This window comes from Oncorhynchus mykiss, chromosome 14, assembly GCF_013265735.2.
Source record: "Oncorhynchus mykiss isolate Arlee chromosome 14, USDA_OmykA_1.1, whole genome shotgun sequence".
NCBI classification, from domain to species: Eukaryota; Metazoa; Chordata; class Actinopteri; order Salmoniformes; family Salmonidae; genus Oncorhynchus; species Oncorhynchus mykiss.
Genome location: NC_048578.1, coordinates 744960 through 770954, shown reverse-complemented (window position 1 = coordinate 770954; position 25995 = coordinate 744960). Strand labels below are relative to the sequence as shown.

Genomic DNA, 25995 nt, shown 5'->3' with positions numbered 1-25995 from the left:
CTTCATGTTTATTACACAGCCATCCTGTGGAGGACTGATGAAGGCCAGCCTTTGGACACTTCCAGAGATCTCCGGCTGTTCAATGGAGAGGAAGACTTCAGTTTGTACAAACATACATTTCTATCATTAAAACCAATGACCGTTTCAGTATGCTGTAGCCTTCATCACTGGCACAAACATCAAATAACGATTTGGATTCAGGGTAAACATTTAATTTAATATTAAACAAAGTAAGCATTTGTAGTGCAATAATTCAATGTCAAAATGAACCATATTTGAATTGAAAAGGTTCACATACTTTCCTAAACAGACCCCTGCCATCCACTTCAATGTTTTCTGCCCTGAGGGGAAATCACATAACATGGCATGTCGCATTTAATTCTCATAGAACCCAGGAAGAAAGATTATGGAAATGCTCACTCAGACATAATGTTCACAAGCCTCCCCGGCTTATTCAGGTGAGACGGGTGTGCTACTGCAGGGCAAAACCAAACAGCAGCTAAAGCTAATATGAGCTAGGCCAGTGGTCACCAAACTTTTCAAGATACATTTTTTAAGTTGTGTTTAAAAATGTACATTAACCTAATAAAAATGAGGTTTGTGCAGTAGGCCTAATACAGTATCACAGCATATTGGTTATATGCCTGGCCTGCCAATATTGTTATTCTCAGACCATATTATATTTCAAAACTCCAGCTTTGATAACAAAATAAATCAATTGGTGTAGCACTTGCGAGGCACAGCTGAGCATAAATTGAAATAATTTGCTTTATTTGTTTACTGGATTGATGGTACCTGCATCTGATGGTCATTGTGCTTTCAAGACAACTGGGGGAATAAACAAGGCCAAATCATGACGTCAGTGATCTTCTGGTCGTTAAGTCGGAGCTCTAGAAAGATGACAGAGTTTCCAACTTGGAATTCCGAATTGGGTGACAGTTCAAAATTATTTTTCCGAGTCGGATCTAGTTTTTTTCTAATTTCTCAGTTGTCTTGAACGCACTGAAGTCGGAAGTCAGAGATTTCCGATTTCCCAGTTGATTTGAACACGACATTAGTGTCAGCGGAGCGAGGGAGAGAGCAGCAGAGAGTCACAAGGTGCCATTAATACTAACGGGTTAATCTGAATAAACAATATGTTGATAACAAATTAGTCCCCTCCATGGTCTCATGTTTGAGAAACAAAGCTGACAATAGTGACACCTTGTGAGTAGAACGCAGTAACACCTATAAAGATAAATACCTTTGATGCTGAAGAGTGCTCTCCAGCTTGGCAATATATGCATTCTGCGCTGTAATTTTTCTGGAAAATAAAAGTTTTTAAATTGTACTAAGCAGTCATTTATACAGTACAGTTTCGGAAAGTATTAATACCCCTCAACATATTCCACATTTTGTTGTGTTACAGCCTGAATTTACCCATACTTTCAATAGCATACACGCAATACCCCATAATGACAAAGTGACAATGTGTTTGTAAATTTATTGAAAATTAAATATCAAATTTACTTCAGTATTCACACCCCTGAGTTAATACTTTGTAGAAGCACCTTTGGCAGCGATTACAGCTGTGAGTCTTTCTGGGTAAGTCTCTAAGATCTTTCCACATGTGGATTGTGGAACATCTGCACATTATTCTTTAAAAAATTATTCAAGCTCTGTAAAATTGGTTGTTGATCATTGCTGGGCAACCATTTTCAGGTCTTGCCATAGATTTCCGGCCACTCACGAACATTCACTGTCTTTTTGGGAAACTCATGAAGATTTGGCTTTGTGATTTAGGTTATTGTCCTTCTGAAAGGTGAATTTATCTCCCAGTGTCTGGTGTAAAGCAGACTGAACCAGGTTTTCTTCTAGGATTGTGCCTGTGCTTAGCTCCATTCCGTTTCTGTCAAGCCCTGGCCTTAGTTATCTTTGTTTTCTTTATTATTTTGGTTTAGGCCAGGGTGTGACATGGGTGATTTATTGTGTTTGTCTTGTCTAGGGGTTTATTAGATTAATGGGGTTGCGTTCAGTTTAGTTGTCTAGGTAAGTCTATGGTTGCCTAGAGTGGTTCTCAATCAGAGGCAGGTGTTTATCGTTGTCTCTGATTGGGAACCGTATTTAGGCAGCCATATTCTTTGGGTATTTGGTGGGTGATTGTTTCCTGTCTTTGTGTTTTATGCACCAGTTAGGACTGTTACGGTTTTCACGTTTATTGTTTTGTAGTTTGTTCATGTTTGAGTTTTCTGATTAAAGAACCATGAACTATAACCATGCTGCGTTTTGGTCCGCCTCTCCTTCCCAGGAAGAAAGCCGTGACAGTTTCTTTGTATTCCTGAAACTCTCCAGTCCTCAACGATTACAAGCATACCCATAACATGATGCAGCCACCACTATGCTTGAAAAAATAGAGATTGATACTCAGTAATATGTTTGGGTCAATTCAAATACAACACATCACTTTGTATTCAGGAATAAAAGTGAATTGCTTTGACACATTTTTTTGCAGTATTAGTTAGCCTGTTGGAAACAGGATGCATGTTTTGGAATATTTTTATTCTGTACAGGTTTCCTTAATTTCACTCTGTCAATTAGGTTAGTATTGTCGTAACTACAATGTTGTTGATCCATCCTTATAATTCTCCTGTAACAGCCATTAAACTCTAACTGTTGCTCATGGTGAAATCCCTGAGTGGTTTCCTTCCTCTCCAGCAACTGAGTTAGGAAGGACATCTGTATCTTTGTAGTAACTGGGCGTATAGAGGCACCACCCATAGCGTAATTAATAACATCACCATGCTCAATGTCTGCTTTGTGGTTTAATCTATGTTTTAAATGCACTGCTTGATTAAGGAACCTTACAGATAATTGTATGTGTGGGGTAAAGAGATGAGGTAGTCATTCATAAATAATGTTAAACACTATTATTGCACACAGAGTGAGTCCATGCAACTTATTATGGGACTTGTTAAGCACATTTCTACTCCTGAACTTATTTAGGCTTGCCATAACAAAGGGGTTGAATACTTATTGACTAAAGACATTTCAGCTTTAATAAATGTTTTAACATTTCGAAAAACATAATTCCACTTTGACATTATGGGGTATTGTGTGTATGCTATTGACCAAAAATTAGGGATGCATGATATATTGGTGAACATATCGGAATCGGACGACATTAGCAAAAAATGCCAACATCGGTATCGGCCCAATGTCTAGTTTAACGCCGATGTGCAAAACCGATATAACAGAGATAGATGAGAACTGTTCGTACAGTGCCTTGCGAAAGTATTCGGTCCCCTTGAACTTTGCGACCTTTTGCCACATTTCAGGCTTCAAACATAAAGATATAAAACTGTATTTTTTTGTGAAGAATCAACAACAAGTGGGACACAATCATGAAGTGGAACGACATTTCTTGGATATTTCAAACTTTTTTAACAAATCAAAAACTGAAAAATTGGACGTGCAAAATTATTCAGCCCCCTTAAGTTAATACTTTGTAGCGTCACCTTTTGCTGCGATTACAGCTGTAAGTCGCTTGGGGTATGTCTCTATTAGTTTTGCACATCGAGAGACTGACATTTTTTCCCATTCCTCCTTGCAAAACAGCTCGAGCTCAGTGAGGTTGGATGGAGAGCATTTGTGAACAGCAGTTTTCAGTTCTTTCCACAGATTCTCGATTGGATTCAGGTCTATACTTTGACTTGGCCATTCTAACACCTGGATATGTTTATTTTTGAACCATTCCATTGTAGATTTTGCTTTATGTTTTGGATCATTGTCTTGTTGGAAGACAAATCTCCATCCCAGTCTCAGGTCTTTTGCAGACTCCATCAGGTTTTCTTCCAGAATGGTCCTGTATTTGGCTCCATCCATCTTCCCATCAATTTTAACCATCTTCCCTGTCCCTGCTGAAGAAAAGCAGGCCCAAACCATGATGCTGCCACCACCATGTTTGACAGTGGGGATGGTGTGTTCAGCTGTATTGCTTTTACGCCAAACATAACGTTTTGCATTGTTGCCAAAAAGTCAAATTTTGGTTTCATCTGACCAGAGCACCTTCTTCCACATGTTTGGTGTGTCTCCCAGGTGGCTTGTGGCAAACTTTAAACAACAGTTTTTATGGATATCTTTAAGAAATGGCTTTCTTCTTGCCACTCTTCCATAAAGGCCAGATTTGTGCAATATACGACTGATTGTTGTCCTATGGACAGAGTCTCCCACCTCAGCTGTAGATCTCTGCAGTTCATCCAGAGTGATCATGGGCCTCTTGGCTGCATCTCTGATCAGTCTTCTCCTTGTATGAGCTGAAAGTTTAGAGGGACGGCAAGGTCTTGGTAGATTTGCAGTGGTCTGATACTCCTTCCATTTCAATAGTATCGCTTGCACAGTGCTCCTTGGGATGTTTAAAGCTTGGGAAATCTTTTTGTATCCAAATCCGGCTTTAAACTTCTTCACAACAGTATCTCGGACCTGCCTGGTGTGTTCCTTGTTCTTCATGATGCTCTCTGCGCTTTTAACGGACCTCTGAGACTATCACAGTGCAGGTGCATTTATACGGAGACTTGATTACACACAGGTGGATTGTATTTATCATCATTAGTCATTTAGGTCAACATTGGATCATTCAGAGATCCTCACTGAACTTCTGGAGAGAGTTTGCTGCACTGCAAGTAAAGGGGCTGAATAATTTTGCACGCCCAATTTTTCAGTTTTTGATTTGTTAAAAAAGTTTGAAATATCCAAGAAATGTCGTTCCACTTCATGATTGTGTCCCACTTGTTGTTGATTCTTCACAAAAAAATACAGTTTTATATCTTTATGTTTGAAGCCTGAAATGTGGCAAAAGGTCGCAAAGTTCAAGGGGGCCGAATACTTTCGCAAGGCACTGTATATAACGTAGGTTCATGATGTAATGACACCACGTAAAATTTTGCGCTACACGTGCAACACAGCATTCTTAATCTAGCTCACGATGTCTGCTGTGTGGATCGATCAGTCAACAAGTCGAGTAGTCATTTCAAAGAGTAAGGACATTTAAGCGAGACAACTCAAAGGCGAAATACATTAACGCCAAGATAATGGAATTCATTGCACTTGACAATCAACCGTTCTCTGTCGTGGGTGATGTTGGCTTTCGCCGACTGGTCGAGCACCGGTACACATTTTTTTGTTGTACTATTTTTCAGATGCTGCCCTACCTGAGCTACACAGCAATAACGTCACTGCTTTTAGCTTCACAACTGACATTTGGACCAGTGATATCAGCTCCATGAGCATGTTGAGTCTGACAGCACAGTGGGTCGTCGAGGATTTCGTACTGAGGAAAGTCGTATTGCATGCTCATGAATATGCTGGTGGTCATACTACTGCTGCCATTTCAATGGCATTTGAGAACATGTTTGAAACTTGGAAACATGAACACACTAGCTAGCTCCATTCGAACAACTGACTCGAGAAATAAGCTAATCAACTGCGCCTGCATCAGACGTGATACCCTCTGTCATTGGCATTGAAACGCCTGCTCAACAAAACTGGCAGGGATGTAAACAAATGTGCACAAAATTTGAGATATGCTGTATGGAAAGTTTCGGGGAACTTTTTTTTCAGCTCTTGAAACATGGGACAAACACTTTACATGTTGCCTTTCTATTATTGTTCAGTGTAGTATTCGTATTCTAATTCCTAATTCTAACGCCACCGATTCTGTCACATAACAGTGGAGTGAACATGCCCATTCTGACTTTGTCAATGCTAAGCTAACCAGTTAGCTAGCAGCTAGTGTGCGATGTTAGTGCTGACTAGTTTCTATGGAGTGAAGACGGCCCCTTTTCCCGACGAGATGGATGTTTTTACTGGCCCACATTGGCAAATGAAACAGTTGCCCTTGACAACAGTTTGCCCCGGCAACAAAACTGCCCACACAGGCTGTGAACAAGCGATTTGGTGACATTCTCTCTTTACTGTGTCGCCACCATGCTCAATGTACAAGGACCGTTACTTTGATGCAGAAAAGAAACAGGGTTTACGTGAAATGTTACATACACAGCTGGACAAGATGGAAACGGTGCGGTGACAGTGCGCACCGAGGAAGAAGCCACAGACAGACGGAGCTGAAACTTCACTTCTTGACATGTATGATGCAATCCTGGTTGAGAATGAAACGACTTAACAAATGAACAACGAAACAGCACAGCAAGTAAGTGAAATAAATGTTTTACTGGTAATGGGGACATACGTAAATGCCAACAAAATGTGTGTGTTATTTAACTAGGCAAGTCAGTTAAGAACATATTATTATTTACAATGACGGCCTACCCCAGCCAAACCCGGACTACGCTGGGCCAATTGTGCGCTGCCCTATGAGACTCCCAATTACAAACGGATGTGATACAGCCTGGATTCAAACCAGGTACTGTAGTGACGCCTCTTGCACTGAGATGCAGTGCCTTAGACCGATGTGTCCATGTGTGTGTGTTAACTATTTAACTATACTAGAATGCTTAAAAGGCCTCTAAAATTATAAACATTGGTTATCGGTATCGTTTTTTTATGGCAAGGAAAATATCGGACATCGATATCGGCCAAAAATGTAGTATCAGTGCATCACTACAAAAAAGCTCAATTGAATACATTTTAAATTCAGGCTGTAACACAACAAAATGTGGGAAAAAGGCACTGTATGTGGTACTGAATTATGTCAATAATTTGCATTCTTACTTGGACATTTGCTGAATTTCTTGCTTCATCTTGAGTAAAACTTGTTCTAACTTTTCATTCTAAATGGGTTGTGAAAAAATTTGCACAGATGTTTGAGATTGTAACACCACAAGATATAGGCTACCATTAAAGTGGTTTAATAATAATAATAATAAGAGGTACGACTAAATGTTCCTCTTACCCTCTTCTGGTAATGCACCAACAGCCTCTTTTGGTGCCTTGCCTGGAATAGTAACACCTACAGTAATAGGGTAGATATATATGTTGTTTTTAAACATGCAGTACAGTGTTTGAAAATGTGTTTGAAAATGATTGCTATCAATAATTACTTATTTGCCTATGAGCATCATGAGCAATACCTTGCTTATCTCTGTGAAGTGTTTGGTTGCAACAGAATTGATGTCAGAGAAGAGGGCCTTCACTTCTGCACTACTCTGTGAAAGTCAAGATTGTAAAGTTATGGCTACCATCAAATAGACTTATGTATGCCATCAAATTGATTTGTTTATGAGCCTTGCCAGTTAAATAAAGGTTCAATAAAAATAGACAGATATATAAGATATCGCTGCTTACTTTGTCTGAGAGAGGAGTAACTTGACATTTTGCTTTACATATCATGCATTCCCCTTGTTTGCCTGAAAGAAAAATGAAAATGTGTTTATTGGAACAATACCATATACAATAGAATAGCAGAGTATTACACTACTAGGAGGCCCTCAAACTGCATGGAGCATTTTTTCTTTTGGCCAAACTGTTTCTGTAACATCAGACAAAGACCAGCAGAGGACAGTGTTTTCAAGTTTAGCCTGTAACTGTTTTGAAAAAGACAGAACTGCAGCAAACTGACAAAGTAATATATTTTTGGTTCATATGACGTTAGGCCTATATCATCAGTAGTTAGGCAATGATATGTTGAACTTAATTTCACAAGAGACATAACAGGGTGCATTAGCACAATCAAATAGAGACTGAACTTGCTACCTTTCTGAAAACACACGTTGCAGATGACATGACCACAGCTGGCAACAGCTAGTTGGCAGTCAGGACCAGGGAGGTTGAAGCAGGAGTTACAGCAGATCCAGTAAGGCATTTTCTACAGCTAGCTAAGCTATTAGCAAAATGTTCAAAGTAACGGATATTTTATTGAAGACGGATCAACATCTGACTTACATAACGGTTTCTTTGTTTCTCTGTTGAATTAGCAAGCTTTCAAAATACTTTCCGTGTCGTTTTACTGGCTTTTAGCTTATTAGCTAGTTTCAGATTTTCGGTTTGTTTTGATTTTGGATCGCTTTCTGATTGGCCGGCCACGTCATTATTGACGTTTTGGATAAAAATATGGAGATAGATTTCTATCAAAATGTTTAAAATATATAAGTAGTTAGTCACAAACAAAAAATGTTGTGCAAATATAGAATGCAACTTTTAAATACAATTCAGTCAGTAAATATGCCATATAGTTAAACAAACATATGTCAATATCCAAAAGCAAATTAGGCATCATTAACAAAAGCAAATTCAACACAACAGTGGTCAAATATGTTTTTGTGAATATGACAAGATGTGTGACTCCACAGATAACATTTGTGACCTACATTTGACATATTTGTGACTTGCATTACATTTGTGAGTTGACTCCCATTTGTGAGTTGCTTCACACATTTGTGAAATTTTACAGATCAGTTTATGCAGATAAAGATACGGAATCCAGAGTAGGACATCCTCAGTTCTAATAAAAACACATATATCACAATTACCCTTTCCTCCTTTCCTATATTAATTTCCTCCTTTCCTAGCTTGCTTACATTGATCCCTTTCCTTCTGTTCCTCCAATCATTTGCTTTCCTAGCTTTCTTTCCTCCTATCCTTTCTAACTTTTTTCTTTCCTCTGACCTTAGCTTCCTTTCCTCCATTTCTTTCTCCCTTTCCTTCCCTAACTTCCATTTCTCTCCTCCTTTCCTGGCTCTCTTTCCTTCCCTGGCATATTCTCCTCATTTCTTAGTTCCCTTTCCTTTCCTCCTTTGCTTTCTCACACCTCACAAATGTAATGCAAGTAAGTTACAAATAAGTAAGATGCGGGTCACAAATTAAATCTGTGGAGTCACAAATGTTGACATTCATAAAAACATATTTTTGACCCCTGTTGCGTTTGCAAATTAAGAAATATGTTTCTAAATTATGTTGTGTTAACCAGAAAAAAATGTATTTGCATTTACTTGCTAATCATAATTTGTTTTTGTTAATGATGACTCATTTGCTTTTGGATCATTACATACACTACCATTCAAAAGTTTGGGGTCACTTAGAAATGTCCTTGTTTTTGAAAGAAAAGCAATCTTTTGGTCCATTAAAATCACATCAAATTGATCACAAAAACAGTGTAGACATTGTTCATGTTGTGAATGACTAATGCAGCTGGAAATGGCTGATTTTCAATGGAAAATCTACGTAGGCGTACAGAGGCCCATTATCAGCAATCATCACTCCTGTGTTCCAATGGCACATTGTGCTTGCTAAGCCAAGTTTATTATTTTAAAAGGCTAATTGATCATTAGAAAAGCCTTTTGCAATTATGTTACCACAGCTGGAAACTGTTGTTCTGATTAAAGATGCAATAAAACTGGCCTTCTTTAGACTAGTTGAGTATCTGGAGCATCAGCATTTGTGGGTTCAATTACAGGCTCAAAATGGCTAGAAACAAAGAACTTTCTTCTGAAAGTCATCAGTCTATTCTTGTTCTGAGAAATGAAGGTTATTCCATGCGAGAAATTGCCAAGAAACTGAAGATCTTGTACAATGCTGTGTACTACTCCCTTCTCAGAACAACGCAAACTGGCTCTAACCAAAATAGAAAGAGTAGTGGGAGGCCCCGGTACACAACTGAGCAAGAGGACAAGTACTTTAGTGTCTAGTTTTTGTCTAGTTTAATGTCTAGTTTGAGAAACAGACGCCTCACAAGTCCTCAACTGGCAGCTTCATTAAATAGTACCCGCAAAACATCCGTCTCAACGTCAACAGTTCAATTTCTCCGACTGTCCAATAAAAATAAATTATTAAGATGGGCAAAATAGCACAGACACTGGACAGAGGAACATTGCCTAGAAGGCCAGCATCCCAGCCTCTTCACTGTTGACGTGGAGACTGTTTGCACAGTTGCAAATGGGTTTTCTATTGATAAATTAGACTTTTAAAATGATAAACTTGGATTAGCTAACACACCATGCTATTGGAACACAGGAGTGATGGTTGCTGATAATGGGCCTCTGTACGCCTATGTAGATATTCCATTAAAAAAATCAGCTACAATAGTCATTTACAACATTAACAATGTCTACACTGTATTTCTGATCAATTTGATGATATTTGAATGGACAAAAAAAATGTTTTCTTTTTTTAAAAGAAGGACATTTCTAAATGACTGCAAACTTTTGAACGGTAGTGTAAGTTTGTGAAATTATATGGGCGTAATTACAGACTGATTTGTATTTGAAAGTTTAATTCTGTATTTGCACAACATCTTTTGTTTGTGACTCACAACTTATATATTCACAAAATGTTGATAGAAATCTACACCCATAAAAAATAATGTGTGTTATAATTCATAGAAATTACAGTCAAGTAATAATAATACAAAATAGCATAGGTGTGTAAGATTAAACAAAGCACATTTTTATTAATCCATACATTGTCTCAAGAAGAATGTACAGTAATACAGATGCATCAGCCCTGATGTAAAGTCTAGTTTTGGAATAGCTGTTGACTCTAGTAGCCACTTTGCATTGTACTGCAAGATATAAATCCAGCCCTAAAGCCAAGCATATCAAACCAACTTCTTTGCAATCAAGAAGTCTTTCAGTCTTTTGATTTGCCAAAATCCAACTGATAGTAGAACGGAAGTCTGCACAACAGCCCACCACAAAACCTTCCCATTGGTTTCTTCACTGATCTGACGGAAAGTCTCCTCTCTTTCCTGTGAATTAAAAAAGTAGTGGTGCATAGTTCATTTTGGACCGTTCTTAGTTGAATAGGGCAGGCATAGTAGCTCAATGCAATATGTGTTGTCTTCATCAAACAATACATCTGTAGTTCTGATCAAAATACTAGTCTGCTTTGTTCAGAATTTTTGAAAATGACTCTTTCATAAAGTGTTTGTTTGTGATTATTTCCTATGTGTGTGATACTTTGCATTTTTGACAAGTCTGTAGGGTTTACCCTCTGGAAGTCTTGCTGCCTGGTGATGTATAGGATCTGGTCCCTCAGGTGCTCCAGGCTGTACTCCATGGTCTGGACTGTGTCTTTGTGTCTCTCAACACTGGGGTCAATGGAGTGCTCTCCCATCTGAACATCAAAATGAATCCTCTGCGATGGAGATATCAGAACATTGTTCAGTAATGGTTGGCTGAGAGAAATTGATGATAAAATTAAGTCTTGTTAGACTTCAGTGCAGCTTTTGACATTATCGATCATAGTCTGCTGCTGGAAAAACGTATGTTATGGCTTTACACCCCCTGCTATAATGTGGATAAAGAGTTACTTGTCTAACAGAACACAGAGATCGATAATGTCTTTAATGGAAGCCTCTCAAACATAATCCAGGTAGAATCAGGAATTCCCCAGGGTAGCTGTATAGGCCCCTTGATTTAAAAAAAAATCTTTACTAACGATATGCCACTGACTTTGAGTAAAACCAGAGTGTCTATTGAGCAAGTTGAGATGACAACACTGCTTGGAGTAACTCTGGATTGTAAACTGTCATGGTCAAAGCATATTGATATAACAATAGCTAAGATGGTGAAAAGTCTGTCCATAATAAAGTGCTGCTCTGCCTTCTTAACAACACGATCAACAAGGCAGGTCCTATAGGTCCTAGTTTTGTCGCACCTTGACTACTGTTCAGTCATGTGGTCAGGTGCCACAAAAATGATTTAGGAAAATTGCAATTGGCTCAGAACAGGGCAGCACGTCTGGCCCTTGGATGTACACAGGGAGCTTATATTAATAATATACATATCAATCTCTCCTGGCTCAAAGTGGAGGAGAGATTGACTTCATCACTACTTGTATTTATGAGAGGTATTGACATGTTGAATGCACCGAGCTGTCTGTTTGAACTACTGGCACACAGCTCGGACACCCATGCATACCCTACAAGACATGTCACAAGAGGTCTCTTCACAGTCCCCAAGTCCAGAACAGATTATGGGAGTCACACTGTACTACATAGAGCTATGACTACATGGAACTCTATTCCACATCAAGTAACTGATGCAAGCAGTAAAATTTGATTTAAAAAAACAGATAAAAAACACCTTATGGAACAGCTGGGACTGTGAAGCAAAAAAAAGATATAGGCACAGACACATGCATACACACACACACGATAACATACGCACTATACACACACACACATGGATTTAGAACTGTAGATATGTGGTGGAGTAGGGGCCTGAAGGCACACTGTGTGTTCTAAAATCTGTGAATGTATTGTAATGTTTTTAAAATGGTAGGAACTGCCTTAATTCTGCCTTGGCAGCAGTTAATGGGTTCCATAATAAATACAAACCCAGTCCAGCAGACTCAGTGCATTCAAAGTATAAGTGTGGATGAACTCACCAGCCTTTCACCGGCAAAAACTGAAAACCTTGTTGAGTTGGACTGCATGCACAACCAATGTGGGCCAGAAGCGTGGGATGTGAATGTGAATTTTCCAAATCTGCCATATCTTTTTTTCATCAGTATCTGGAACCAAAGAGGAGAAAAAGATGAAGAGTATGTTCTCTTTGTTTAAGGAATGTTTTTATGTAATCAGTACAAGCAAACATATGTTTTTGTTTAGGGAGTGGGCTGGGTCGTAAACTGCTCTGTAAACCTACGTACGTCATGGTTTGGATCTCGCACAGTGATAGTGAGGCCAAGATGAGGGGAGTTAAGGTTATTTTTTGCATCCCAATTCTCCAAAATAAAATAACCTGCGAAAAACACAACACAGACAGTATGAGGCAATATTCTAAGTGTTTTATTACAACTCAGTGTGCTTTAGATTGCTTGGGGTTGAACCATTATTACATAAACAGTAGAGGATTTTGCAAATTAAGCCTGTCCCTCTCCAGATGTAAATACTATTAGAATATCAAATTTCATATGCCTCCTGGATGATGTCATCATGATCTCTGCTAATCCATTTAACTTTTTTTGTGTTTTTCTGATAGGCGGCTGAGATACAGCACAGTGAAATTCAACCATGCAGAACAGTGTCCTCTTTTCCAACTGCCCACAGAACTCACCTGTGACCAGCATGTCGCCTGGAATCTCCTCGATGAGGCATTTCTCCTCCTGCTCACCCAGATCAAAGTACATAGCAGCCGTCAGCACTAGGTAACACAGCATCCACAGCCCAATGCCCCTCACATTCATTTGGATTTACAAGATGTGACTAACTTAAATGAATATAATGAGCCTTATGGTTGCTCGTGTGCAGATTACTCTGGTGTGAAAACTTACACCTGCTGTTGTTGCGACTGACCACCCAAACTGTGAGTTTGAGGGTGTACCCAAGGACAACAGAGAAACTGATAGGCCTGCCTGGCCAGTAGTAGAAGCCTACATGTATTGATAAAGAAACATGAAATAGTTCACTTATTAACTCATGTTCACTGTACCATCGTGAAACCTACTCGCAAAGACTGTCATTCATCAAAAGCCAAGAACCTGTCTTTCTCTTTTTCCTGTTACTTTTCCCAGTAATTTTCCATCAGTTGTCAATGGTTTGAATTAAGACCAACCTGAGAAACAACCAGGAATATATATGAAGCGAAAGCCACCAATGGCAAAGATGTAGGTTATGATTGCTATTGCTTACTATTTCTGGAGTCAGTTTATTTCTCTGGTTTTCTGTAGCTTAGGGGTTTTCTAGGAAATAGCTCATTTGTGCTACATTGTGATTGACACTTTGTCATTATCTTATCATGGGACATGTCTTGACATACACTATGTCAGGTATGACTTATGAAAGCTTTGGCATACAGTGCCTTGCGAAGGTATTCGGCCCCCTTGAACTTTGCGACCTTTTGCCACATTTCAGGCTTCAAACATAAAGATATAAAACTGTATTTTTTTGTGAAGAATCAACAACAAGTGGGACACAATCATGAAGTGGAACGACATTTATTGGATATTTCAAACTTTTTTAACAAATCAAAAACTGAAAAATTGGGCGTGCAAAATTATTCAGCCCCTTTACTTTCAGTGCAGCAAACTCTCTCCAGAAGTTCAGTGAGGATCTCTGAATGATCCAATGTTGACCTAAATGACTAATGATGATAAATACAATCCACCTGTGTGTAATCAAGTCTCCGTATAAATGCACCTGCACTGTGATAGTCTCAGAGGTCCGTTAAAAGCGCAGAGAGCATCATGAAGAACAAGGAACACACCAGGCAGGTCCGAGATACTGTTGTGAAGAAGTTTAAAGCCAGATTTGGATACAAAAAGATTTCCCAAGCTTTAAACATCCCAAGGAGCACTGTGCAAGCGATACTATTGAAATGGAAGGAGTATCAGACCACTGCAAATCTACCAAAACCTGGCCGTCCCTCTAAACTTTCAGCTCATACAAGGAGAAGACTGATCAGAGATGCAGCCAAGAGGCCCATGATCACTATGGACGAACTGCAGAGATCTACAGCTGAGGTGGGAGACTCTGTCCATAGGACAACAATCAGTCGTATATTGCACAAATCTGGCCTTTATGGAAGAGTGGCAAGAAGAAAGCCATTTCTTAAAGATATCCATAAAAAGTGTCATTTAAAGTTTGCCACAAGCCACCTGGGAGACACACCAAACATGTGGAAGAAGGTGCTCTGGTCAGATGAAACCAAAATTGAACTTTTTGGCAACAATGCAAAACGTTATGTTTGGCGTAAAAGCAATACAGCTGAACACACCATCCCCACTGTCAAACATGGTGGTGGCAGCATCATGGTTTGGGCCTGCTTTTCTTCAGCAGGGACAGGGAAGATGGTTAAAATTGATGGGAAGATGGATGGAGCCAAATACAGGACCATTCTGGAAGAAAACCTGATGGAGTCTGCAAAAGACCTGAGACTGGGACGGAGATTTGTCTTCCAACAAGACAATGATCCAAAACATAAAGAAAAATCTACAATGGAATGGTTCAAAAATAAACATATCCAGGTGTTAGAATGGCCAAGTCAAAGTCCAGACCTGAATCCAATCGAGAATCTGTGGAAAGAACTGAAAACTGCTGTTCACAAATGCTCTCCATCCAACCTCACTGAGCTCGAGCTGTTTTGCAAGGAGGAATGGGAAAAAATTTCAGTCTCTTGATGTGCAAAACTGATAGAGACATACCCCAAGCGACTTACAGCTGTAATCGCAGCAAAAGGTGGCGCTACAAAGTATTATCTTAAGGGGGCTGAATAATTTTGCACGCCCAATTTTTCAGTTTTTGATTTGTTAAAAAAGTTTGAAATATCCAATAAATGTCATTCCACTTCATGATTGTGTCCCACTTGTTGTTGATTCTTCACAAAAAAATACAGTTTTATATCTTTATGTTTGAAGCCTGAAATGTGGCAAAAGTTCGCAAAGTTCAAGGGGGCCGAATACTTTCGCAAGGCACTTTATATAAAAATAATATAAACCATGTAGTTATTCACTCCTCAAGGCAATCAAACAAGCTAAACGTCAGTGTAGAGATAAAGTGGAGTTGCAATTCAACGGCTCAAATACGAGACGTATGTGGCAGGGACTACAGACAATCACAGACTACAAAAGGAAAACAGCCACGTTGCCGAGACCATCATCTTGCTTCCGGACAGGCTAAACACATTCTTCGCACGCTTTGAGGATAACACAGTGCCACCAACTCGGCCCGCTACCAAGGACTGTGGGCTCTCCTTCTCCATGGCCGACGTGAGTAAAACATTTAAACGTGTTAACCCTCGCAAGGCTGCCGGCCCAGACGGCATCCCTAGCCGCGTCCTCAGAGCATGTTCAGACCAGCTGGCTGGTGTGTTTATGGGCATCTCACTATCCCAGTCTGCTGTCCCCACATGCTTCAAGATGGACACCATTGTTCCTGTACCCAAGAAGGCAAAGGTAACTGAACTTATTGACTATCGCCCAGTAGCACCCGTAGAGACTAGTCAAGGATCAAATCATCTCTATCTTACCTGCCACCCTAGACCCACTTCAATTTGCTTACCACCCCTTTAGATCCACAGACAATGCAATCGCCATCACTCTGCACACTGCCCTATCCCATCTGGATAAGAGGATGGTACCATAGTACCCTCCAAGCTCATCATTAAGCTCAAGGCCCTGGGTCTGAACCCCGTCCTGTGCAACTGGGTCCTGGCCTTCCTGACAGGCCGCCCCCAGGTGGTGAATGTAGGAAACATCACCTCCACTCTGCTGCTCCTCAACACTGGGGCCCCACAAGGGTGCATGCTCAGCCCCCTCCTGTACTCCCTGTTCACCCATTACTTTTTGCACACACGAGTTTGCACACGACACAACAGTAGTAGGCTTGATTACCAACGATAACGAGACAGCCTACAGGGAGGAGGTGAGGGCTCTGAGAGTGTGGTGCCTGGAAAACAACCTCTCACTCAACGTCAACAAAACAAAGGAGATTATCGTGGACTTCAGGAAACAACAAAGGGTGCACCCCCCTATCTACATCGATGGGCCCTCAGTGGAGAAGGTGGAAAGCTTCAAGTTCCTTGGCGTACACATCACTGACAAACTGAAATGGACCACCAACACAGACAGTGTGGTCAAGAAGGTGCAACAGAGCCTCTTCAACCTCAGGAGGCTAAAGAAATTAGTCTTGTCACATAAAACTCTCACAAACATTTACAGACCCCGGGGCGGCACGGTAGCCTAGTGGTTAGAGCGTTGGACTAGTAACTGGAAGATTGCAAGTTCAAACCCCCGAGCTGACAAGGTACACATCTGTCATTCTGCCCCTGAACAGGCAGTTAAACCCACTGTTCCTAGGCCGTCATTGAAAATAAGAATTTGTTCTTGACTTGCCTGCTTAAATAAAGGATTATTTTTTTTTTTTTTTAAAGATGCACAATTTAAAGCATCCTGTTGGGCTGTATCACCACCTGGTACGGCAACTGCACCACCCGCAACCACAAGGCTCTCCAGAGGGTGGTGCGGCCTGCCCAACCCATTACCGGGAGCAAACTACCCACCCTCCAGGACGCCTTCAGCACCTGATGTAACAGGAAGGACAAAAAGATAATTGAGGACATCAACCACCCGATCCAATACCTGTTCACCCTGCTATCACCCAGAAGGCGAGGACAGTACAGGTGCATCACAGCTGGGACTGAGAGACTGAAAAACAGCTTCTACAGTGGGGCAAAAAAGTATTTAGTCAGCCACCAATTGTGCAAGTTCTCCCACTTAAAAAGATGAGAGAGGCCTGTAATTTTCATCATAGGTACACTTCAACTATGACAGACATAATGAGGGAAAAAAATCCAGAAAATCACATTGTAGGATTTTTTATTAATGTATTTGCAAATTATGGTGGAAAATAAGTATTTGGTCAATAACAAAAGTTTATCTCAATACTTTGTTATATACCCTTTGTTGGCAATGACAGAGGTCAAACGTTTTCTGTAAGTCTTCACAAGGTTTTCATACACTGTTGCTAGGATTTTGTCCCATTCCTCCGTGCAGATCTCCTCTAGAGCAGTGATGTTTTGGGGCTGTTGCTGGGCAACACGGACTTTCAACTCCCTCCAAAGATTTTCTATGGGGTTGAGATCTGGAGACCGGCTAGGCCACTACAGGACCTTGAAATGCTTCTTACGAAGCCACTCCTTCGTTGCCCGGGCGGTGTGTTTGGGATCATTGTCATGCTGAAAGACCCAGCCACGTTTCATCTTCAATGCCCTTGCTGATGGAAGGAGGTTTTCACTCAAAATCTCACGATACATGGCCCCATTCATTCTTTCCTTTACACGGATCAGTCGTCCTGGTCCCTTTGCAGAAAAACAGCCCCAAAGCATGATGTTTCCACCCCCATGCTTCACAGTAGGTATGGTGTTCTTTGGATGCAACTCAGCATTCTTTGTCCTCCAAACACGACGAGTTGAGTTTTTACCAAAAAGTTATATTTTGGATTCATCTGACCATATGACATTCTCCCAATCTTCTTCTGGATCATCCAAATTCTCTCTAGCAAACTTCAGACGGGCCTGGACATGTACTGGCTTATGCAGGGGGACACGTCTGGCACTGCAGGATTTGAGTCCCTGAAGGCGAAGTGTGTTACTGATGGTAGGCTTTGTTACTTTGGTCCCAGCTCTCTGCAGGTCATTCACTAGGTCCTCCCGTGTGGTTCTGGGATTTTTGTGATAATTTTGACCCCACGGGGTGAGATCTTGCGTGGAGCCCCAGATCGAGGGAGATTATCAGTGGTCTTATATGTCTTCCATTTCCTAATAACTGCTCCCACAGTTGATTTCATCAAACCAAGCTGCTTAACTATTGCAGATTCAGTCTTCCCTGCCTGGTGCAGGTCTACAATTTTGTTTCTGGTTTCCTTTGACAGCTCTTTGGTCTTGGCCATAGTGGAGTTTGGAGTGTGACTGTTTGAGGTTGTGGACAGGTGTCTTTTATACTGATAACAAGTTCAAACAGGTGCAATTAATACAGGTAACAAATGGAGGACAGAGGAGCCTCTTAAAGAAGTTGTTACAGGTTTGTGAGAGCCAGAATTCTTGCTTGTTTGTAGGTGACCAAATACTTATTTTCCACCATAATTTGCAAATAAATTCATTAAAATCCTACAATGTGATTTTCTGGATTTATTTTCTCATTTTGTCTGTCATAGTTCAAGTGTACCTATGATGAAAATTACAGGCCTCTCTCATCTTTTTAAGTTGGAGAACTTGCACAATTGGTGGCTGACTAAATACTTTTTTTCCCCACTGTATCTCAAGGCCTTCAGACAGTTAAACTAGCACGTTAGAGGCTGCTGCCTATAGGCATAGACTAGAAATCACTGGCCACTTTAAGGAATAGAACACTAGTCACTTTAATGTTTACTTATATCTGGCATTACTCATATCATATGCTGTATTCTACGGTATCTTAGTCACTTAATGTTTACATATCTTGCGTTACTCATCTCAAATGTATATACTGTTTTCTATACTATTCTACTGTAGTTCAGTTTCGCTCTGACATCGCTCATCCAGATGTATATAGTCTTAATTCATTCCTACTTATGTGTGTGTATTGGGTATATGTTTTGTAATTTGTTAGATATTACTTGTTATATATTACTGCACTGTCGGAGCTAGAAGCGCAAGCATTTCGCTACACCCGCAATAACATCTGCAAATCACCTGTATGTGACCAGGAAAATTTGATTTGATCTTTTACAAAATAGGGCCATCTTCCGTATACCAACCCCCCTTCCCCCACCTTGTCAGAACACAACTGATTGGCTCAAACCAATTAAGAAGGAAAGAAATTCCACAAATTAACTTTTATCAAGGCACACATGTTAATTGAAATGCATTCCAGGTGCATTACCTCATGAAGCTGGTTGAGAGGATGCTACTTTGAAGAATCTCAAATATAAAATATATTTTTATTAGTTTAACACTTTTTTGGTTATTACATGATTCCAAATGTGTTATTTAATAGTTTGTATGTCTTCACTATTATTCTACAATGTGGAAAATGTAAAAATAAAGAAAAGCCATTGAATAAGTAGATGTGTCTAAACTTTTGACTAGTACTGTACATCAATCAGTAAGTCGGTTGTTTTGCTCACAGGCCTCAGAAGACTCACAGGCCTCTCATGTATAGGGCAGACACTTTCTTTAGATTCTTTGGGGGGTGACTATCTGTTTTTGCATGTAGTGCATATGTTGTTAATCAATGCATTTGTATGGGCTAATAGAAGTAAGGCTAAATACATTTTTTTACATCAAATATATATATATATATATTTTTTGATATCTACAATTTTTATTTAGCCTTACTGCTTATTAGTCCATACAAACGCATCGAATAACAGATGGAACAACAGATAGTCCCCCCACAAAAAATCGAAAGGAAGTTTGTCTTAAAATGATTTTATTTTTTTAAATCAAAATTTTTGTTGATACTTCAAGGGGTCTTAAAATTCAAAATCAAATAGCAAAATTATCTTTGGTGTGACCTTCTTAAAACAATTCCATATAGCTTAGTAGAACCCACCTCCTCCCCCGGCTTAGACTCTTATGGGTTAGTATGTTTGCTAATATAAACAAAACAGGCAGGCAGGTAGAAAAAGAAAGCACTATCTGGCATAAATGGAAAATAACTAGAGAAATTACATTTCCTGAGAAGTTGTGCAAAAGCTTCCTCTTTTGGGGCTTGTTGGGGAATATATAAAAACTTTTAAAAATCAGTTGGTTAGTTTTCACCCTTTTTTCTATTAGACTGCAATATAAATATTGTTTTCATAGTTCTAAAAACTGTACACAAACAGGTTATTCATGTTATAATCAACTACTTCTGCTTTAACGATGAACCCATAGGACACAGCAACAGTCCACTTTACTAGGTCAAACTACAGTCTAAACAGCAGGATTCTCTTTAAAAGATATTTGTATTTTCTCTTTCCAAATCCACATTATTATTTTTTTTTTCTGCAAAAAAAAATGTTTGAAAAAGATTACCACTATGGTTGGACCAGATGAACTGTAATAGACCTCTGTGAGTCTGTCTGTTTTATGGCAGCTGTTTGAAACCTATGAGGCTTCAACTCCATTCCTCTTCGAACGAATGAAGACGAGTAGAGTTATTTTGGTTGGACAGAGAGCACTGTGGGGCGGGGCTACAACAACTGGTCATTGGTGTGCTGCTCTCTGTCTGACTCTGCTTTGCCTGGCTGGCCCGGCGAAGGGGCGTGAGAGGGGTGGGCGACGCTAGGCAGGCTGTGTGTTATGGGCACGGCATTAGGAACGATTCCCTCTATAGGCGGAGGGAGCCCCCCAGAGGCCAAACTCACAACACCAGGAGGGTACCTGAGACAAGGAGAGGATGAATCAGAAAATGCTATAGCACTAGTAAATGCATATACAGTACCGGTATCTACTTTACTTTATCAACAGTGGGTTCAATACCTGTAGGGCCCATTGAGCTCAGGGTGAATGACAGCAGGGTCCATATTGACCCAGTGAGTAGTCTGGGACAGGAACTCTTTATTCACACAGTTCTTTAGGCTGTCTGGAATACGACCTGGAAGCAGGAAACAGTCATTGATGAAGCACAACGCCGTTATGAGAGAGTTTGTTATTGTGGCTTTGCTGTTGTTTATTAGTGAGAGGGGAGCCTGGGAGCCTGATACATTTCCCTTTGGGGAAAACAATAATCAACCCAAGAATACCCATTATTAGTGTAACAGGTATGTTACCTGAAATGGCTCGTCGGATCTCCCGGGCTGCCGCCTCTCTCATCTCAATAGAAGCCTGTTCGCTGTACCAGGCAGCGTGGGGAGTACATATCAGGTTAGGAGCATCTTTCAGAGGTCCCTGGCTGAAGCTGAGAAAAAGGAAACATGGTTGCGTAATATTAGACTCACCTCAACACAGTAGGAAAAAAATATTATCAAAATGAAGACAGTATAAGAATATAAGAATAATGTAAAGGGAGCTAACCCGAAGGGCTCTGTCTCGTGGACGTCCAGGGCTGCCCCTCGTATCCTCCCCTCTTTCAGGGCCTGTGCCAGGGCCTTCTCATCCACGAGCCCCCCTCGGGCCGTGTTAACCAGGAACACACCCTGGCGCATCTACAACACACCATATAAAATATATAAACAATGCAGTGCACAAATGTAAATTAAATGTCTTAGTAGGTTTAGGTTTCATTTATTTGCACCAAAGCAAATAAGTGATGAACAACAATACAGATAAAAACAAATAAATACAAAATGGTGTGCAGGTGTATATGTAATACATAAGTACAAAAATGTAACATGTTTGTTAAAACAGATAACAAAACCCACTAATCATAAATGTACAAATTAACTGATCAGCAATCACAAAAAATAATAAACAGTATATAATTTGTTTATGTGTGCATGTGTGGATGTGAGTGTGTGAGAGATGGGATACATGGAGGAGATTACTGATGAGTAGTTTGGTTCATCAGGCTGACCCCCTGTCTTTGCTTGAAGTTATTGAGGGATGATGAGGTTTTGGCAATGTGAAGATAAGAATTCCAGAGTATGGTACCTCTGTATCTGATAGAGAATTGACTATGTGAGGTGTGGCAGTGGGGAGGGTGAAGGTTATCACAGTGTTATATAGATGGATTTCAGAATTAACCTATAAAAATCCATTGAAGGGTTTAGGTAAACTGTCTGGGAGGTATGAGTATTTGTAGATGAAAATGCATAATTGACATACATTGTGGTAAATATACAAGATATTGAGTTTCTTAAAAAAAGGAGCAGATGGAGCCAGGTAATTAGAGGTGGCTAGTCTTGCACATTTCTTTTATATGATGAGTAATGTGTGCATGTTGGAGGCATATGTACTGGCCCAGACAATATTACAGTAAATGAGATATGGGTAAATTAAGCTGTAGTAAAGAGTTAGGAAGCGAGCCTGATGAACTAAACCACTAATATTTCTGATGATACTGTCAGGCGTGTGCGTACTTGTGCTGAAGTCAGGTGCAGGGGGTCAGAAAATTGTGAACAGGTGCACACTTTATTTCGGCAGGAGAGACATACGGACTGACGCAACTGTGTCCAAAAAACCTCCAGCCAACAAGGCAAAGTGTATAATGCGCAAAACAGTCGCAACACATCAAATATACACAAAACAGGCTTCATGAAATAACACGGGAAAAACGCACACAAGCCTAGTGCGTTCAAAAACACGTAACACACAAACAATCTACCACAAAGAAGTGAGAGGGAACAAAGAAATACATACGTGTAGTGTAATTGTGGAATGAAAACCAGGTGTGCAAGAAACAAGACAAAACAAATGGATACATGAAAAATGGAGCGGCGATGGCTAGAAAGCCGGTGACGTCGAAACGCCGCCCGAACAAGGAGAGGAGCCGACTTCTGCGGAAGTCGTGACAGATGCCAACAGATTTCATCACTTTGATGGGATAGTTGTTTAAAGATTTTTCAAGTTGACTTTATATTATTTAAGTATTCTTGGAATTAGTTAGTCAAATATATATTTTGGGGAATATCCAAAGTAGGTGCGTAAATTTGTTCTCATACTTTTTGTAATTTCCAGAATTCAGGGGAGAGGGATTTGTGAGAAACCTTTTACACAACCTTTTTTTTTTACTGCGGATTTTTTGAGACTGGTTATAAACCAAGGTTTCCAGAACCCTTCTAGTGCTCTCACGTGGTTTAACTCAGGGAAAGCAGAGGTGAAAAACAGAGTTGAAAGATGTGAGAAGTCTGGTAAGCACACTCCACAACGGCCTGATTATAAACATTTTCCTATGAAATATCATCAATCAACATTTTAAAGCACAATTCATTTTGTTAAATATTCTACATTTAATGCTACTAATCATTCTCATTGGTTCATTTCCAGCTGCCAAAGAGAAGTGGAAAATTGGAAAGTGGTCAGAAATGTCAGGATAAAGTAAACCTGTATTAGCGACATTATTCAAAGAATTTGTAAAAAATATTATCAATAAGGGTGGCAGATAAACTGGTCTCTCTAGTGGGCTTATAGATGAAGGGATACATATAGCTGGAGTATAAAGTCTTCAAAAAGTCAGATATCAGTGAGTGGTTCTTACTTGTAAAATGTATGTTGTAATCACCCAATAGAAAACACATTTTATGTTATTATTAATCACATTCTCATTTGATGCTATAAGATCTGACTGTAGTTTTGACAGACCAACATTATAATCCGCATATGCAATACCAGTCAAAAGTTTGGACACAAATCAAATGCAAATAGTCTGGATAGCCATTTGATTAGATGTTCAGGAGTCATATGACTTGGGGGTAGAAACTGTTTAGAAGCCTTTTGGACCTACACTTGGCGCTCCGGGACCGCTTGCCGTGCGGTAGCAGAGAGAACGGTCTATGACTAGGGTGGCTGGAGTCTTTGACAATTTTTAGGGCCTTCCTCTGACACCGCCTGGTATAGAGGTCCTGGATGGCAGGAAGCTTGGCCCCAGTGATGTACTGGGCCGTACACACTGTAGTGCGTTTCGGTCGGAGGCCGAGCAGTTGCCATACCAAGCAGTGATGCAACCTGTCAGGATGCTCTCGATGGTGCAGCTGTAAAACCTTTTGAGGATCTGAGGACCCATGCCAAATGCTAGCGTGTTGTTACCTACCCTTACCAGTTGCAGAGGGAGGTGTTTAGTCCCAGGGTCCTTGGTGGTAAGGGACTATGGTGGTCTGCTTGAACCATGTTGGTATTACAGACTCAGACAGGGAGAGGTTGAAAATGTCCGTGAAGACACTTGTCAGTTGGTCAGCGCAAGTTCGAAGTACACGTCCTGGTAATCCGTCTGGCCCTGCGGCCTTGTGACTGCCTTTAAAAGGTCTTTCTTTTAAAGGTCTTTAAAAGTCACTGTGGGGACGACATCATCAATGCACTTATTGATGAAGCCAGTGACTTATGTGGTCTACTCCTCAAAGCCATCGGAGGAATCTCGGAACATATTCCAGTCCGTGCTAGCAAAACAGTCCTGTAGTTTAGCATCTGCTTCATCTGACCACTTTTTTATTGACTGAGTCACTGGTGCTTCTGCTTAATTTTTTTGCTTGTAAGCAGGAATCAGGAGGATATAATTATGGTCAGATTTGTCAAATGGAGGGCAAGGGAGAGCTTTGTACGCGTCTGTGTGTGCAGTAAAGGTGGTCTAGAGTTTTTTTCCCTCTGGTTGCACATTTAACATGCTGATTAGAAATTTGGTAACATGGATTTAAGCTTCCCTGCATTAAAGTCCCTGGCCACCAGGAGCACCGCCTCTGGATGAGCATTTTCCTGTTTGCTTATGGAGGTATACAGCTCATTGAGTGAGGTCTTATTGCCAGCATCGGTCTGTGGTGGTATGTAGTAGACAGCTACGAAAAATTCAGATGAAAACTCTCTAGGTAGATAGTGTGGTCTACAGCTTATCATGAGATACTCTACCTCAGGCGAGACTTCCTTAGATATCGTGTAACCAGCTGTTGTTTACAAATATGCATAGGCCCACGCCCCGTGTCTTACCAGAGGCTGATTACCAGAGGCACACTTACTCAGGTTAATAGTGAATAATAGTGAAGACATCAAAAGTATGAAATAACATCAAAACTATGAAATAAAAGTGTTAAATCAAAATATATTTTTTATTTTTTAAAGTGCTTTAGGACTATGAGTACGCCTCTGAGCGGTCAGGTAGGCTATTTTTATCAAATATGTTCCCCCCACTTCTTAAATCAAAGTTGTCCACCTGTATTGTACAATATGTGTCCCCCCTTTTTGTAGGCCTAATTTAGATTGTGTGTGTACGTGCGTCATGTCCCTGACCTGTTTGATGGTGAAGTCATTGATGAGGTGGTGGTTGTGCTCATTGAGGCTGCAGTGGAGGGTGACACAGTCGCTGTGGAAAAGCAGGTCCTGGAGGGTGTTGACACGCTGCAGGCCCAGGGCTCGCTCCACCCCGTCAGACAGGTATGGGTCATACAAGATCACATTGAACCCAAACGCTTTGGCTCTGAGTGCTACACCCTGGCCAACACGGCCTGAGGATACACAACACAACATGGACATTTGAGTAATTCACAGACATGTAAATACTGTAATTACACCAAAGGGATGCAATAAAGGTTAAATCCTTACAGCATATACCATGCCTGTTTTGTAACAATTCACAGCAAACAATGGCATATAGAAAAGCTATCGAACACTATTGAACAAACCCATATCTTAACAACCAATTATCCACAATCGTATCTTCAGCTAATACCTAGTTGGGTAGTGTAATACAATATTGTACTGAAAGATCTCTGACTAACCGAGGCCGATGATGCCAAGTGTCTCCCCGCGCATCCGCGCCGCACCGGACGCCACCTCTCTGATCTGCTCCACGCTCTGTACCCTGGTGCCCTCGCGCAGTGCCTGGTGAAGCCACGTGGTTCGTCGGTACAAGTTCAGGATGTGACACAGTGTGGAGTCCGCTGTCTCCTCCACCGACGCTGCTGGCATGTTACACACTGCTATCCCTATTGGGGGAGAGGGCTATTGTAAACAGCTACTC

The 25995-nt window shown here is 40.5% G+C and overlaps 2 protein-coding genes and 1 long non-coding RNA gene across 6 annotated transcripts in view; all 3 read right to left on the bottom strand.

The window, feature by feature from the left end:
• Positions 1-208: 208 nt before the first annotated feature.
• Positions 209-8065, bottom strand: LOC110488511. Its single transcript, XR_005035891.1, has 5 exons — positions 7279-8065; positions 7065-7139; positions 6887-6943; positions 6706-6764; positions 209-1303 (listed from the first exon to the last, which is right to left on the bottom strand). It is a non-coding gene; the product is annotated as an uncharacterized LOC110488511 (long non-coding RNA).
• A 2262-nt stretch (positions 8066-10327) lies between these two features.
• On the bottom strand, positions 10328-20563 carry si:ch211-255i20.3 (transmembrane emp24 domain-containing protein 11). Of its 3 annotated transcripts, none has more exons than XM_036942667.1 (6): positions 20427-20563; positions 12990-13038; positions 12583-12674; positions 12319-12444; positions 10918-11064; positions 10328-10675 (listed from the first exon to the last, which is right to left on the bottom strand). In XM_036942667.1, exons 2-6 carry the CDS (start codon positions 13000-13002, stop codon positions 10526-10528), a joined length of 528 nt encoding a protein of 175 aa, XP_036798562.1. In that variant the 5' UTR covers positions 13003-13038; positions 20427-20563; the 3' UTR covers positions 10328-10525. The 3 variants fall into 3 exon arrangements, with proteins under 3 accessions (XP_036798562.1, XP_036798561.1, XP_036798560.1); XM_036942666.1 differs by lacking the exon at positions 20427-20563 and adding an exon at positions 13207-13243; XM_036942665.1 differs by lacking the exon at positions 20427-20563 and having other exon boundaries at positions 12990-13196.
• LOC110512013 (C-terminal-binding protein 1) overlaps positions 19335-25995 on the bottom strand; it is a 19543-nt gene continuing 12882 nt past the window's right edge. For both annotated transcript variants that reach the window (XM_036942664.1, XM_036942663.1), the window contains 6 exons: positions 25754-25960; positions 25266-25480; positions 21408-21538; positions 21164-21291; positions 20874-20988; positions 19335-20774 (listed from right to left, as the gene is read on the bottom strand). In XM_036942664.1, coding sequence (XP_036798559.1) covers positions 20585-20774; positions 20874-20988; positions 21164-21291; positions 21408-21538; positions 25266-25480; positions 25754-25960 — 986 coding nt within the window. In that variant the 3' untranslated portion in view covers positions 19335-20584. The remainder of the gene's footprint in view (positions 20775-20873; positions 20989-21163; positions 21292-21407; positions 21539-25265; positions 25481-25753; positions 25961-25995) is intronic.